This window comes from Necator americanus, chromosome IV, assembly GCF_031761385.1.
Source record: "Necator americanus strain Aroian chromosome IV, whole genome shotgun sequence".
Taxonomy (NCBI): domain Eukaryota; kingdom Metazoa; phylum Nematoda; class Chromadorea; order Rhabditida; family Ancylostomatidae; genus Necator; species Necator americanus.
The window spans coordinates 28778569-28793856 of record NC_087374.1 but is presented as its reverse complement, the minus strand read 5'-3'; the positions used below and the strand labels follow the sequence as shown (position 1 = coordinate 28793856).

Sequence of the window (15288 nt, the reverse complement as noted above, 5' to 3'; positions counted from 1 at the left end):
TCAGAGGTAGTCATCATTATCAGTCACCGTGATTTCTGGTACTTCCGCTGCTGGGGTAGCTGACGGCGTTGGGATGACAAGTAGCTAAATCTTTATGCAGTATCCACAAGTATTGGATGAAGGTGGTAGTTTGACAAGTCAATAACTCACCGACTCCTTCAGTGGTTCAGCAGATATTTCAGATCCATGCGATGGCGATCGGGATTTTCTGCAAAGAAATAGTCATGCATGTGCTTCTAGAAAGCAGGTGCGAACAACTAAAGGAGAAAACAGCCAAATCGCTCGGATAGATTTTCGAGTGTGTAATCTTTTTGCCAATGGGCAAGGGAGCAGACATGATTTGCAATTACTAGGGTGACAGCCTACGACTATTCCATAAAGTGATGCCGTTAATCGGTCAACACGTTCACTTCAATTCAGAATCGTTTGAGGTTTAAGAACGCGTAGCTAGCCTGTACAGTGACTTCGGTGTCCAGCCGATGTGTTAGGTCAGTGTATTTAGCCTCCCAGAGATGTGTTAAACCAATTTATCTTCCACGGAGGGCTAAGAGGCTAGGTTGGCACTGTCGACGTTTTGGATTTATGAAGAGGAGCTGCGTACGATACTTCTGAACAAGGTTTTAGTCCAATGGTTTCAAAGGTCTTATGATCGACTCCGATAATCGCAGAAGAGTGTGGTTTTGAGGTGGTGCTACTGCTCATTCAAATTTCATCTGTACTGTCCAATAGTGTAGTAGAGATTGGTCGGCCCCAGGGGAAAGTGTAGTTGGAAGGGAAGGGGGAGGGAGGGGAAGGGGGGGGGGGCTTGAGGATTAGTGGCATCTTAAAAGTTGTGAATCTGCAGAGACTCAGGAATTTTTGTGGATGATAACCTCAACTTCACGAACATGTTGATAATATCGTAAAAGCATTTTCTTCCCTTTTCCGGCTATCCCGCATTGCCCACACCACTAATCCGACTTTTCTCACCCGTCTATACAAATCGTTCGTCTTACCTTATCTTGAATATGGCTCTCAAATTTGGAGCCCTTTAAAGAAAAAACACATAGCAAAGCCCGAAAAGATGCAAGAGACTTCAACCCTTATGCTATTCAGGAGAATGTTAGCAGTCTTAGCGATGACTAGCTACAAGGATCGTCTCAAAAAATTAGGAATGAGCAGATTGAGGAACAGTATATACGCCGAACTAATCTTCTGTTTTCGAGTCCTCTGAAACGAAAGCAAGTTAGTGCCCAGCAAGTATTGATGCTTCAGGCCTACTATTGAAAGAACTGGTGGTTTCACATTACGCTAAAACGCAGCATAGGAACTTTGCTCTGATGTTCAGTAATTTCTTCTGTAGAACTGCTAGATGGTTGGAGTTTTTACCGCGTGATGTTGTTAAAGCCAAACACATCATTTGTCGGTGTTTCAATATTGATGTCTAACTGAATGCCACTGATTCTAGCAATTCTTTGATATGTGATGCCTTTTGCACAGGGCATGGAACTGGATCAAGCATTTCCACCGTTCTGATACCTCCTAATTGTCTTTTACATTTCTCTATTTCCTGCACTGTTTCTCCTATAGTTATCTTTTTCAGCTTACTACGAGCCCACTTTCTCTCTTCTTCCGACATATGAAGTCTATTCCGGTCACTGAAGCTAACGAGGATACTGATATCTTCTGGTTAAATCTCTCTTTGATTCGTTCCTTCATGTTACCTCCCCTCTCAATTACTTCTGAATAACCTCCACTTACTAATTTCCGCAATTCTTTTGGCAGGTTTGGTCTTTACCGCCGCTTGTCTAGATTGTGGTGGTCACTCGTTTGAGGATAACGAAAGTTGGTGAACCCTCTTGCTTAAGGTCCCCCGTGAGATTGGCCCCTAGTTCCAAAGTGATCCTTATGCATTGGCAGTCCGAACCCTGATATTTCGATAATTGGACCAATGCTAAGGCTCTGGATGGGGGAGTAGATGTCATAAGAGGATTCTTCACATTCTGGAGTAGGAGAACGACATGTTCGACTAGTTATCCGCCCAGAAAGGACAGCGCCAGATTCCTCTGACAATAAATTTGCTTCCGGTTTTAGTAAAATTTGCATTTTTTTCGTAGATTTTCTGACTCAGACAAAGTGTGTTCCATTTTTATCCTTCTTTTCTGGTGCAAGATTGGTGTATGTGAATAGTAGTTAAATAAATAAATAAGTAAATAAACTTCCTACTGAACCACAGTTTCGACTTTTTCAGAAAAGATATTGAATCCTGCACCCACTAAATAGGTCTTAACTTCAAAAACTTCTCCGAACACTGTCTTTGCGAGCTACAATTCTTACTGCAAACCTAAGAAGCTGAAGAGCAACTTACGGCTTTTTCGAAGTCGCCCGCAGTAACGAGGTCCTGAGTTCAGCAAGGCTGCAAATATACTCATTAATGCATTTATTTACGTAGTGCTCTAAATCTGCTACTTCCAAAATTTATTATTTATTTCTGCACAAATCTAATTCCTGGTTCGTATAGTGTTTGAAGTGGTAACTGTAAGAATTTTGAATTTTGAAAAAAAATCTAAAGGAGCTGCATTCTTGTGAGATGAGAAGTAGCTTGATAGTGCTGAGGGATCCTATTCTTAGAAATAGCAGATTTAGGCTTTTGTAACTGTGGTTCTCCGGGTAGTCGCAATGGTTGTACGATTAGGACAAGGCGAAAAAAGAGGAAGTATAGGTTGATCAGAGAAAATGCATTCACCGATGTCAGAAACCAAAAAAAAGCACCGTATTTACTTACATAAACAAAGCAAGGAGAAAAACTTTTCAAGTAATACTAAGCACACATTAAGGACCAGCTTATTTTCGGTCCATTGATTTATTTAATCTCTCTGAAATTTTCATTTTTACGTATCGACGAGACTGACGAAATGTGGAAACCTGATGAAAAACATAGAGTTCAAGGTGCAAATTATGAATGTGGCTGCGTTCAATTCTCCCTAACCGTTGTAAAAAAAAGCGTGGGAAATAGGAATCGTTCTTAGAAAAACAAATAAATAGGCTGCTGATGGAACCAAAGCGTGTGGAGGATATCCGTAATCTTTACACCGAACTCTATGTTTTCCATCACGTTTCTACACTACGCAAATTTACGCCACTTTTAAAGTACGAATAACAATTTCAAGAGAAAGTTAGCAGACCTTCTCGAAGCCAAACCGAATCTCGTGTTTAGCACTTACCGTCTCGTTATGCGCTCCCATAGTGTGTTCCGTTTCAACTCCAGCGATACAACACTCACTCCACCGGCAGACCCTCTCGGCAGGTTATGCGAAATCCTAGTGATAGGTAGGATTAAATAATGGGAAACGAGTGATGTTCACATAGATGTTGCCATGCTAAAGCGAGTTATATAGTTAGATCATTGCATTTTTTTTGTATATTTTTCGTATATATTTTTGTTTTTGTTTTTCTTACGTGATCAATTGATTTTTCTACATTTTTATCCGATAAAAAAGCATTGAATTAGAGATGATGGAACATCTAATGGGTGCAAAAAAAAACCTCTCCTATCTGAATTCCTCCAGCTAAATGCTTGAAAATTCGAAAAGTTCCAAAATGCATTGACCCTCCTTTTTACTTGCCACTGCAAATGATAGAAAATGGAAAATGGAAATACATGCACGTAGAGACTACTAGCGATAGGCAATTCACTACCCTCACATGAAGGTTCTAATGACGAAAGTTCTCCTCAAGCGATCTACCGAATTATTGTTATTGCACAGCTCTAAATATTTCTATAGGAAAGAACGACGAAGGGGATAGAGGAAAGAGGGAAATTTGCCATGACCATTAGTATGTACCTAGTCGCCATTCCTAGGAGAACAAATATATTTTTTTTTATCAAAGAAACATTTTTACAAGGAATTTCGCTTTAGTTATTAGTAATACTATATGGAATTCCTTATGCTTATGGTTAGTAGGGTGTGCAGAATCCATACATAGCTCTCGACCGCTTACTACTTAGCTTATCATACATCAGCACTTACTTCTGATGAAGCATCTTAAGCGAAGAGAATACGTTACTGCGGACAAACTTAGTAGAACGACGGAGTTTTTCCTCCAACAGTGAGTACGTGAAAAAGCACTGACAAACAACTCTGACCGTTCCAAAAATTCAAAAAATTAAAAACCCTTTCAAAAATGTGTTTCTCATCAAAATTAATTTTTTAAAACACATTTGACCGTGAATCGGATCCAACAATGAGGCAAAGCTCGCAGAAAAAACCGCTAACTTAGAAATCGATACAATTTAATTAACACCTAATGCTGGTCGAGAAAAACCACTTATTTTCATTCTAATTTTGTTTTTTTTTCTGATTTTTCCTGATTCTCTTTTTTCTTCTGATTTTGCTTATGTTAGATTCTCTAGCAGTTTTGTAATACCAATACTATATCAATTTCACTATTAAAAGGTGTCTATCCTATCTTATAAGTTTTTTTCCTTATTTTTCGATTATGTTCGCATCCAAGAGCACCTTGTATCCTCTTCTTTCGTGCTTACGCAAAAATTCTTAACGCAGAACAAAAAAACCGCGACCGTTAATAAACAACGAAGCAGCAAGTCACAGCCGACCCCGAACGGTATTGAATTGAATGTGTTCGGCTGTGATCTGCTGATATGTTAGGTGATGACCAGGTGCAGACTTGTGGGTATGGCGAGCGACGAACTCAAGAGCTCCATGCGTAGCGTGTGTGAACGACTGTCGTTTCCTAGCCATCGCCATCACGTGTTGTTGTCGAAGTTCTCGATTGATTAATGCGTACAGTACGGGATTCGCAGCTGAGTTGAAACACACCTAGAATTACTTACTATTTAGACATCTCTTGCTATTAAATTTGTACAAAAGATAAACACACGAGTCACAATAATACAAAAAAAAGTGTCATTAAAATTACACCAGAAAAAAAAGCTCCAGTATGTAGGTCAGAATGTTAAGAAATCCAAAAGTAAGAATGGGACGCCTCTCTCCTTACAATTGGCCAAAAAAAAATGTTTCTCGAGGGCTACATATACGGATATAACTAAAATAAAACAAAATCTATTCAGATCATAACACATGTGACACAAAATAGCACTTCTGAAGTGTCAAATAAAAAAATAGGTAAAAATCTCAAAACATTACTGTGAGGTCAATAAATTAGTGAAAGGCAGATCATTCAATTAGGAGGAAAGTGAGTCTTAAGAGATTACGGCAACCCAATAAAACGTAAAACGTAAATAAAACAAAGATTATTCTTGCCTAAATTTACTACGACTACGGTAATCGCTTTTAACTTATTTCTTTAATTAATTAATTATTTCTCTGTGGTGAGCAGAGTTGCAAGTCCATAAAATTACAAGAGAATTGCAGAAATTTTAGCCGACTAATTTTAACCATTTCCTGACAGGGAAAAATCTGAAAGGTGAAACTTTCATGTGGAGCGACAATACCTCTCCGGAAGGGCCTACTAGTTTATTCACGAGAATGTCGAATAGACTGTAATCTTACCAGGAGGTGAGCTACGAAAAACATTGCCGAAAGTGCGGGTGTCATCCATGAAACCTAAATACTTATTGGATTAATCAAACGCACTCTGTCCAAAAATACTACCACTCAGTAAAGAGAAACTAATGGCTTACATGAATAAGATTAAATTGTGTCATAATATTCAGCGTCCACTGAGGTGTCCAGCAAAGAAAGTAGAACAGAATCACTGCCACAATTCGTTTCGTTACCTAAAATGAGTGATTGGTTCAATTTATTGGGCGGTGTAGCGCAGTGGTGAGAGATTCCGCTTTGGCTGCACCATGATCGATCAGAAGTTCGATTCCGTCCTAGTGCCAACCAGGGCTTTCATCTTTCCGGGATCGATAAATTGGTGTCAAATGTCTTGTCTTGTCTTGTCCGGGAGGATAAAAACACTGACTTCCTACATCCACTAGCACCTTCAAGTTACTGTATATGCCACACATTCGTTAACCTCAAACGATTCGAATTGAAGTGAACGTAGTGGCGTATCCCAAGAGGATTGATTAGGCTTATTATCGTTTTTATACTATATTGGGTACTAACCTCTTAGAACTGACTATTACGATGAATCAAAGAACAGATGGAAACTTTCAGCGTCATATCTTTCATTCCAAAGATAACTGAGTTATTTGAGGGTTGTCAGGATTAATGAGAAAAGCTCTGCTGCTGTATCAGTGTGTTTGTCAATAAAACAAGGTTGTTATTGCAGTAACTGTTAACATTTACCGCCATATTCCGCGATGAACCCTGAACAAATTAAATGAGCTGAAAAGTATTGAATTCTTAGTTTATCCCACCTACTCTCTTAATGTTGCTCCTTTGGACCACTGTTTGTGCCCATCGATGGCGCAATTCTAATTTTGGAGAAGTGAAGAACTTTTAGTTTTAAGAATAAATTCCGTTCATAAAATCAGAATCAGAGTGAGGGAGTTCTCCGTGTCGAAACAATTGGAGTGATGAAAAAGAGACAGGATTCAAGAATTGGCCGAAATAATGGCGATGACCATAACAGTTTCATTAAATCCGGATTTTCGAGGGAAACTGTACGGATTGCAAAGGACAGTCGCATCACAATCGTCCGGCACTACGCAGATATTGCTGTTTTTACGCAGGGACATTGGTTGGTTGTGTAGATGTGAATTCATGGACGAAAAAGGAGAAGATTGTGTGTGTGTGCAAATCGGATTGGGAAGTACAATCCTACGTAACGAACGCTATGAGGCAACGACAACTGTTAGAGGATCTTGGCTCGAGTATTACGGAAAAACTCAACGCACTTCTACAGAAAACAATGTTCTTAAATGCAGCGTATCACGAAATTCACGATGTTGGGATCTCCCTGGGGAAATGCAGAGTTCGACGTGTAGATTTTGAGTATGAGCGTGGCCCGGCTCAATTTCCCCCAAGAGTTCTAAAAAACCGCGTAGGAAAAGGCGTTTGTTCCTAGGAGTACGTAAAAACACACCACTTTTGGGCACGCGCCGCATCCACCTGCGAGCGATAATGAAATACTGTAGAAATTTTTCAAAAAATGAAAAATGAATATTTGATGGATGTAGTTTTGCAACATTTAATTGTATGAGGTTCTTTCCTAAGAGACTAAGATTTTATTAATTTTTGATTCAGGAAAACAAAGAATGCTTTTTTCAAGCAAAACACTAGAGATATCTCTTCTCCGCTCAGAGGCAATCTCATTCTGAGGAACTCAAATAAAGAAGTTCTGTACCTGCTGAACACGATGGCTGGGGATGTCCTTTTTCCCCTGTTCAGGGATCGTACGCGCTCCACGCATGTTACGAGAGGACTTCTGCACCTTGCATATAACCTGTTACAATGAGAGCATTGAATTTAGTAAATAATAGCTAAAAATCAATCTGTTGGGAAAAAACCCACTCTCGAGTAAAACAACGTGATAAGAATTGCAGGAAAAGCGAATCCTATCATGAAAGTATACATAGTAAACACTGCGTCCGAGTCGAACACACATTTCGATATAGTTGTACCATGAAGATCTGAAAGATTTTCTTCTTATCTTTATCTCTTTTTTTCATAGCCAAAAAAAGATTCTTCTATGAACATGTGGCAGGAGCGCTGGCTGACCTGACAATCGATGTTCGTCAGAGTCGTCCTGTAATGGCATCATGCTCATTTTGTCAATTTTGAAGACCGTTGATTGAATAAGTACGGGGAGCAGCAGGATGACGGCGAGAAGAGAGCAGATCAGCAGCACCAGCAATGCGACACAGTTGCTCCGAATCCTTAAAAAGTACCGTAAATGACTATCTAAACGTCGAGATAGGACACAAATATCGTGTCTCAATCAACATCTTTGAAGCCCATCAAGTGTTCGGAACCTGTCGCTTATGTTGAATACTCCAAATTCTATCTTCATACTGTAGTCGGTCCAAAAAGACATGATTTTCGGTGCAGTTGCGTAAGCGGCTGCGCTCGAGTCAGGGCGGTAGTGGACGCTAGCGGCTGGGATCGAGGTGGAATTAGCCGCGAACTGCAGCGATAGGTGGCGCTAGCAATGGTCCTCACACGATCCTTACCACTACGCTCCACGGTACCGCTCCGAGCGCAACCGCTTACGCAACTGCGCCGGGCTTCATGACGTTGTTATAAACCATTCCTATATTCCTTTTTTATTCTTAAAATAGGAGTGGATGTAGTGTAGTGGTTAGAGGTTCCGCTTCATGCACGATCGATCGAAGGTTCGAAGCCGCCCTATTGCTCACCAAGCCTTTCATCCCCTGTATAATGCAGAATCACTGCCACAATTCGTTTCGTTACCTTAAACGAGTAATCACTTCAATTTATCATGCGGTGTAGCGCAGTGGTGAGAGATTTCGCTTTGCCTGCACCATGATCGATCGGAGGTTCGAATCCGCCCTAGTGCTCAGCAGGCCTTTCGTCCCTCCGCGGTCGATAAATTTGTGCCAGACTTGTCTGGGAGGATAAAAACACTGACTTGACACATCGGTTAGCCACCAAGTCATTGCATAGGCCAGTTGCACGTTCGTGAACCTCAAACGATTCGGAATTGAATTGAACCTGGGGTGCATCCAAAGCGGATTGATTAACGCCACTTTATCCTTCATACCAATTAGTGATGCAGTGTGAATCGCTTGTTTAAATCCAGCTTCAGTAAAAAAGACTGTATAGTAAGTTCTATGTGAAATTCAGCTTTCGATCTTCGTTTTCGGAATCAAAAAGACTTCTGACAACAATTTTTCACAAATTTCCAAGCATTACGGTGCATCTCTTCCAGGACCACAGCTAATCCCTATTATGTATTACTTTCCACTCAGTATATATGGCTATATACAGTTGTATTCTGTATCGATAATTTGGATGATTATTATAAGCAGATGTTTAAGATGTACGCATTTTATTACACCAAAAATTACTCAAACTATGTTTGTACAAGCGGCAGCAAAGCAAAAAAAATCTATTGTTATCATTATTGCGTCACGTCATCTCATGGGAACGCAGCTCCTGACATGAAGTGGGAAAAACGAGGAGCGTTAGAATGTTTTGATCACTGCGACGACTCACGATGCTGGCTCGAGAAGTTCCACCTTCGGTTTGCGCCAAATCGCATCGTGTTAAACTAGCTCATCAAGAAAATGGAAAAGAAACCTTCAGGAAAATATGGAGTTAAGGATACACGAGTATGAGCGTTATCCCATCCAATTTCCCTGAAGCTTGCTGGAAAACGGCGTGGAGAAACAGCGTTTTTTTCTACGATGAACGTAAGAACGCTCCTCATAGGAAAAAACGCGTTGCACCTTCGTACACGCGCTGCATTCACTAACGAACGGTCGAAGATCAATGCTGTATTCTCACAATAGGCTGATGGAAAAACCGGAGCGTGCACGAAAAGATGCGCCTAGGCTTCGTAGGAACAACCCCCGTTCCCGCAGATCTTTTCAGGATGATTTGGGTAAATGAGCGGGACCAGGGTCATACTCCTAGTCTACATCCCAAATTTTATCTCTGCCCACAGAAATCCAAACATTGTCAGTTTCGTGATACGCTGCCTTTAAAAACGCGTAATGATCGAGGCGTGAAGGTGTTCCAAGGATTATACGGTGTCGGTAATGTCCCCTACCATTCGGATGAGTGCGACATCGCATATCCTTCAGACCATCAGCGGTGAAACAACTCTGGAAGCAGAATTCGTGCGCATTGTCGCATAGAAGGGCGTACAGGACACATTTCGGTAATTAAATGATCCCGTGAAAAAGGATTATCAATTCGATAGCAGACTTCTTTCATTAAGGAAAATTGACCAATTTCCAACAATCAAACAATTTTTCTAACAGATGAATTTTTGAGAAAATTCGATGTTAAAAGTTCAGCTCCGGTTTTGTCCGGCTTTTATGCCGTCCCCAAAATCGTTCAACGAATTCCTATGCTTTGGGTCCCTATCCTATGAAAAAAGTTCATTGCCACATGGATTTCAGAAGAATTGTCGAACTCTTAGCGCCCCGTTCCCCACGCATGCATTCCATTGTGTCGACACTTCATAATAATTGTCGCTAACAACGCACTTGAGTAAAGACTAATACAGCTATTTTTGGATGCAATTTTCTGGCGCATTCCCTGTTCAAGTACAAAACAGACGAAAACAAAACATGACAACATGCGAACAAACAAGTCTTGCAAATTCTTTGAGGCAACTCCTAGGACCAAGTCAATCTGTTTACAACAACTTCACAATCAAAAATCATTTCGCGATGCGAAAGATACGACCTTTCAGTAAACAGTAAGAAAAATTGACAATAAAACGAAATAAACGCATAACTGCACCTTAAAGGCATCACCCCACAAATCTGAGGTGGTACAGATTTCAGGTGGAGTATCCTTATAAGGGATAGTAGATTATGGAGAGGAGGGTGATTCGGTCCATTTCTTCCTAATTGCCGTAAAAAAAACGGCCGGGAAGATGCGGCGCCGCACAAGGCAGGCGCGCTCCAGTCGAACTCCTTGTAGAAAATAGTGTGCCAGAACGTCCGAAGCCGTATCGTCCGGGCCGTTTTTTTACGGGAATTAGGAAGAAATGGACGGAATCACCCTTCTCCCCATAATCTACGATCCCGTATACGAATACTCTACCTGAAATTGTGACCCACTTCAGATTTGTGGGGTGATGCCTTTAAAGGCAGCGTATCACGATTTTGACGTGGTGCGGAATCCACGGTGAAGGCGTAGAGCTCGGTAGTAGATTGCGAAAACCACTATGGTTCCAGTCATTCGTTCCTAAGCGCCGTTTTTACAACTTTTTTATTGTTATTTTTCACTTCAGTTTTTTTTTTCCTATTTTTTTTTCAGTCGCAACACACCACTCTTGCACGCACGTCGCATCCACGAACGGATCACATTGAGTTACACGATCTACTTACCGAACTGTACGTTTTCGCTGTGGGTATCGCAACAGGTTGAAATTGTGACACGCTGCTTTTAAGGATTTTCAGATTTATATCGAAACTCAAAAATGTGTTCCTGCCGGGATCCGGTGAACTTATAATCGAGAGGTCAAGGTAGTCCCATTCCTGGGAATCTACAACCGCAATTTCCTTCCCTCCCACTCCCTTCGCTCTGCAATAAGAAATCGATTTTCCAGGACACTACAGGACACTACCAGAATTTGTTTGTATTACGCTTTAGAATTAAAAAAGCGTAATGATTATTTGAAATTTCCCGACATTATCCCTGCATTATTCTCTACCATACCTGCGGTAGAAAAGGAAGTCTCTTCTTTTTGTTAAATTTTAAAAAATGTTTCGGTTCTGAGCAGCTTACCTCATGGATTTGACGGGACTGCAAACCGCTAAGTATCGATCCCAGCTGAGTACTGTCATAACGAAAGAACTCAGCAACTTGCTGATGCTTTCTCCAAACCAGTACAGCTTGCACATTGCAGTTCCAAAAAGCCATTCACCTATAAATCCGTAAAAAGAAGTTCAAAAATCCATAGAAATTGTTTGTGTATTGTCAAAACCTTTCAAAAGATCAACGACGAGGAACGGTAGATGAAGTATGACGACAAGATCGACTACAGATAAACCTGAAACAGATTAATTAGCTTTTTTTGTAAACGGCAATGTTACGAAGTTAGTTGAGAACTTCTGCCTCCTCTGTCCGCTCACCCCCTCATTTCGATAGCATGCGATGCGAGACACGAGGTTAGAGGCTCAGCTTTCGGCTTCTGATACGATTACTAGCATCTCCTCTGCCCCTAAGGCTTCACGCCCATGATGTCATCAATTTGGCGAAAGCGAGACATGCGGACGACCCGATTATGCTCGGATTTTTAAGTTGAAAAGCGCTCGGCTCGGCGCTGACCCGAAAATTCAATCAGGGAGGGGAGGTGGCGTGCAATTTACTCTAGTCACTAGGTACAGCTCAGTCTCCCTTGGATTTCCAGAGAATGAGGAGGCATCTATCGATCTCCAAATAGCAGCCATCATTTCTTTGGAAAAAAAACCCTCATAAAGTCTTGTCATTTTAAGAGGTGAATTTTTTTTTCAAAAGAAAAAAAAAAGAGAAATGAATAGTTTTGACAATCGACTTTTAACGATTGTAACAAATGCACTTTCGAAGTCTAAAGGAATCGGGGTCAATCCAGGTCATCAGCAAAGATTTGGTAATTGTTTATGTCAGTAGTAGAAGATATCCAGAAAAAAGTAACAGTAACAATTACTACTAAAAAGTTACTGTAAAAGAATCGAATTTGTGCCTATAATATGTTATCAGGAAATACCGTGACATGTAACTGACCACATACATTTATTTACGCGATGTAACAAAAAAGAGCATAGTCCAATCAGATACGGAATAAAAAACTGCATAAATTGAAATCTGATCGCTTGCACACATCCTTAAAGCATCACCCCACGAATCTGAGGTGGTACGGATTTTAGGTGGAGTATTACTACACGGGATCGTAGATCAAGGAGAGGGGGTGATTCCGTCCATTTCTTCCTAACTGCCGTGAAAAACAGCCCGTAAGATCCGGCTTCGAGCGTTCTGGCGCGCTATTCTCTACAACGAGTTCGATTGGAGCGCGCCAGCCGTGTGCATGTGCCGTATCTTCCGGGCCGTTTTTTTTACGCCAATTAGCGAGAAATTGACGGAATCACCCACCCCTCCATTATCTACGACCCCGTATAAGAATACTCCACCTGAAATCCGTACCACCTCAGGTTCGTGGTGTGATGCCTTTAAGCGGAAAATTAACCGTTTCGACGGGAAAGATGGGTAAAAAATCAAATTTCTACTTGCAATCACAAAGTGGCAAACTGGTAGTCTTGGATTTTCTCAGATATTCATCGGTTAATACCTTCTACTGGTTTATATTTATGTAATATCGTGAACTTATGGTTTGTGTTACTGTAGTTCTGTCAGTTGACCCATCAGATCCCTACATACATACGTTTAAAAAAAAACAGTGTTATGTATCAGTTATGTATGGAGGATGCCGATGTATACTTATTAAGGTGTCATAACGAAGAAATTAAGTTATTAATTTAGTTTTTTTGTTTCAGCCTGATACTACTATTTTTTGCTTCTATTTACGGTTTGAAAAAAAAATTAGAAAAGGTCCCATGCCTAGCACATAGATGAACACGTGATTGGTGTTCGACAGCGATTTTCGTTTCCCACGTAATGATGTCCTCCGCATTGACGTCAACACATTGATTATCATCACTATGACGATCCTGGAAAATCCATTTAAACGAGTCGACTCTTTAAAAGTTCATTCTCTTCCTCCTCATATAGAATTTCATGATCTTACCCGTTTCCAATGGTCCCAACTAGAAAAAGAATGATGTAAGCGATGGACAGGCTCAATTTTAGCGTTGTCCTTGATGCTTCTACCGGTAACTCGGCAGTTGTTGCGTTGAATAATGTTGAGTTATCCATAAGAAGACTATCTTTAAACAAATTTAAATATTCCATGGGAAAAATTCAATGCGCTACGGAACGCTCGAGCTCGTCAAAGAATCAACAAAACAAAATATTCCAAAAAAAGCGGGCAGGCTCAAAAATGAAGATTCCTGAGCTGCGTGAAACTCGAGAAATTAATTTGTGAAAAAATTCAAAATGATTTCTTAAAAAATGAGATAGACGTGGATCAGTGGAAACACCAAAAAAGCAGTATCGATTAATTAGGTTCGTCCTGAAAATTCTCTCCTCAGAAACGATGGAAAAGAAACTATATGATGCACGTCTGTAATTCAGCAAATGCGCATTGGAAACAATTAAAGGAACAGAGAACAAAAAAAGGAAGAAAACAATGATACGCTACGATAATAATGATACGCTAGTATTAATGTAATTGTCCTCGTAGGTACTCCTACTGTACGCAGCAAAGGTCAACTAATCCTGAATAACCCTGTACAAGTATTCAGATTTCTTTTTCTTTTCCCGCTGAATGCAAATGTGAGAGTCTGACGTAAATGGGGATGCACGAAAAAAAAAGAACGAAGAAAGGAATAGCTATCTATTGCTGAGATTTAAAATTAGCCTTTAAATGATCCTATGATGTAAGAATTGTATGGACGTACAAAAATGTCCTGTATGGCTTACATAACCTTCTTCACAAAAAAAGTAAAAGTAAAGAGTATAAGAAAGAAGTAAAAAAGTACAAAGAGCACTTATGAGAGAAAAAAAAGGATATTTAAGTACTAAGTGACGAGCACGATATTTAGACGCATTCTTTGAGAACTCCTATACGTCTTAGACAAAAGAATCCTGAAACTTTCCATAATGATCAGTGCAGCATAATTCCCTTAGCCTACGTGAAGCTCCTTTCGCATCGTAAACAAAATTTCCAGAGAGAAAATTCCAGAGAGAATTTCCAGAGAGAGAGAAAAGGCTTTTTTATCCTTTCCAAATAGAAATTAATTGATGGCGCAGTGAAAAGCGCATGGCAGCAGAGCACATCTTGAGAGTCCGTGGTTCTTTGAAAACTTCAAAATGTATTTGAAAAGTTCATGAAAGCGGCGCGGTCTAAAAAAATCTAGATCTTAATGATGAGAGATGTAACGGCATTGGAAAAAAAAGAGAGAACATTTTTCATATTCGACATTTTTTTAGATCATTAGAAGATGTCCAATAAAAAACTTGCGATTTGAATTAGCGTCTAAGTGAACACGAAAAAAACAAGTGGACAACTAATGAGGAAGTTTTTCGGTTAAGGCATGAACGAGTTGTTGTTCCCGAAACTGTCAGCGAAGAGCGACAGAACAGTAGAAATGTGCAATATCTAGCCAAAAATCGCATTGAAGGGAAGAAGTTCGAGGAAAATGGAAATACATTTTGAATCCTTTTTAATATTGGAGAAATTCGAAGATTGAAAACAAATTCGCTGATTCGGTTTTTGACAGACAGAACTTTCTTTCCATCTATAGATTGGAGCGTGTGATTACACGAAAATTAAAAATATGACTAGCCCTGTAAAAAAAATTCAAGAACTTCATGATTAGCCCTGTAAAAAAAATATAGGTTTTTTTATTTATCTCTACTATGTAACTGAAACATCTAGTAATACTTACAATTCATACGTATACTCAATGATTTTCTTAAATCTATTTACAATTTTTATGCATGCAAAACACAAGCATTGATATACAAAAGGTTTTTCTTTTTACTACTAAAGAATATTTTTTTCTTTTAAATAATAAATTTTTCTTCTTTTCGGGAAGAAACACCATGTAAATAAATGCAGCTCTCGACATATTGT

The 15288-nt window shown here is 39.9% G+C and overlaps 1 protein-coding gene across 2 annotated transcripts; it reads right to left on the bottom strand.

Moving 5' to 3' along the window:
- RB195_003067 (uncharacterized protein) lies at nt 1–13466 on the bottom strand (the record flags this gene model as incomplete). Of its 2 annotated transcripts, XM_064200578.1 has the most annotated exons (14): nt 1–84; nt 151–208; nt 2348–2395; nt 3204–3299; nt 4693–4820; nt 5514–5567; nt 5645–5740; nt 7261–7359; nt 7428–7546; nt 7635–7792; nt 11343–11481; nt 11542–11607; nt 13206–13261; nt 13339–13466. In XM_064200578.1, the coding sequence occupies 14 exons, from the start codon at nt 13464–13466 to the stop codon at nt 1–3; spliced, it is 1329 nt and encodes a 442-aa protein (XP_064056459.1). The 2 variants fall into 2 exon arrangements, with proteins under 2 accessions (XP_064056459.1, XP_064056460.1); XM_064200579.1 differs by lacking the exons at nt 5514–5567; nt 5645–5740; nt 11343–11481; ... (1 more) ...; nt 13206–13261; nt 13339–13466 and having other exon boundaries at nt 7635–7677.
- Nucleotides 13467–15288: the final 1822 nt, after the last annotated feature.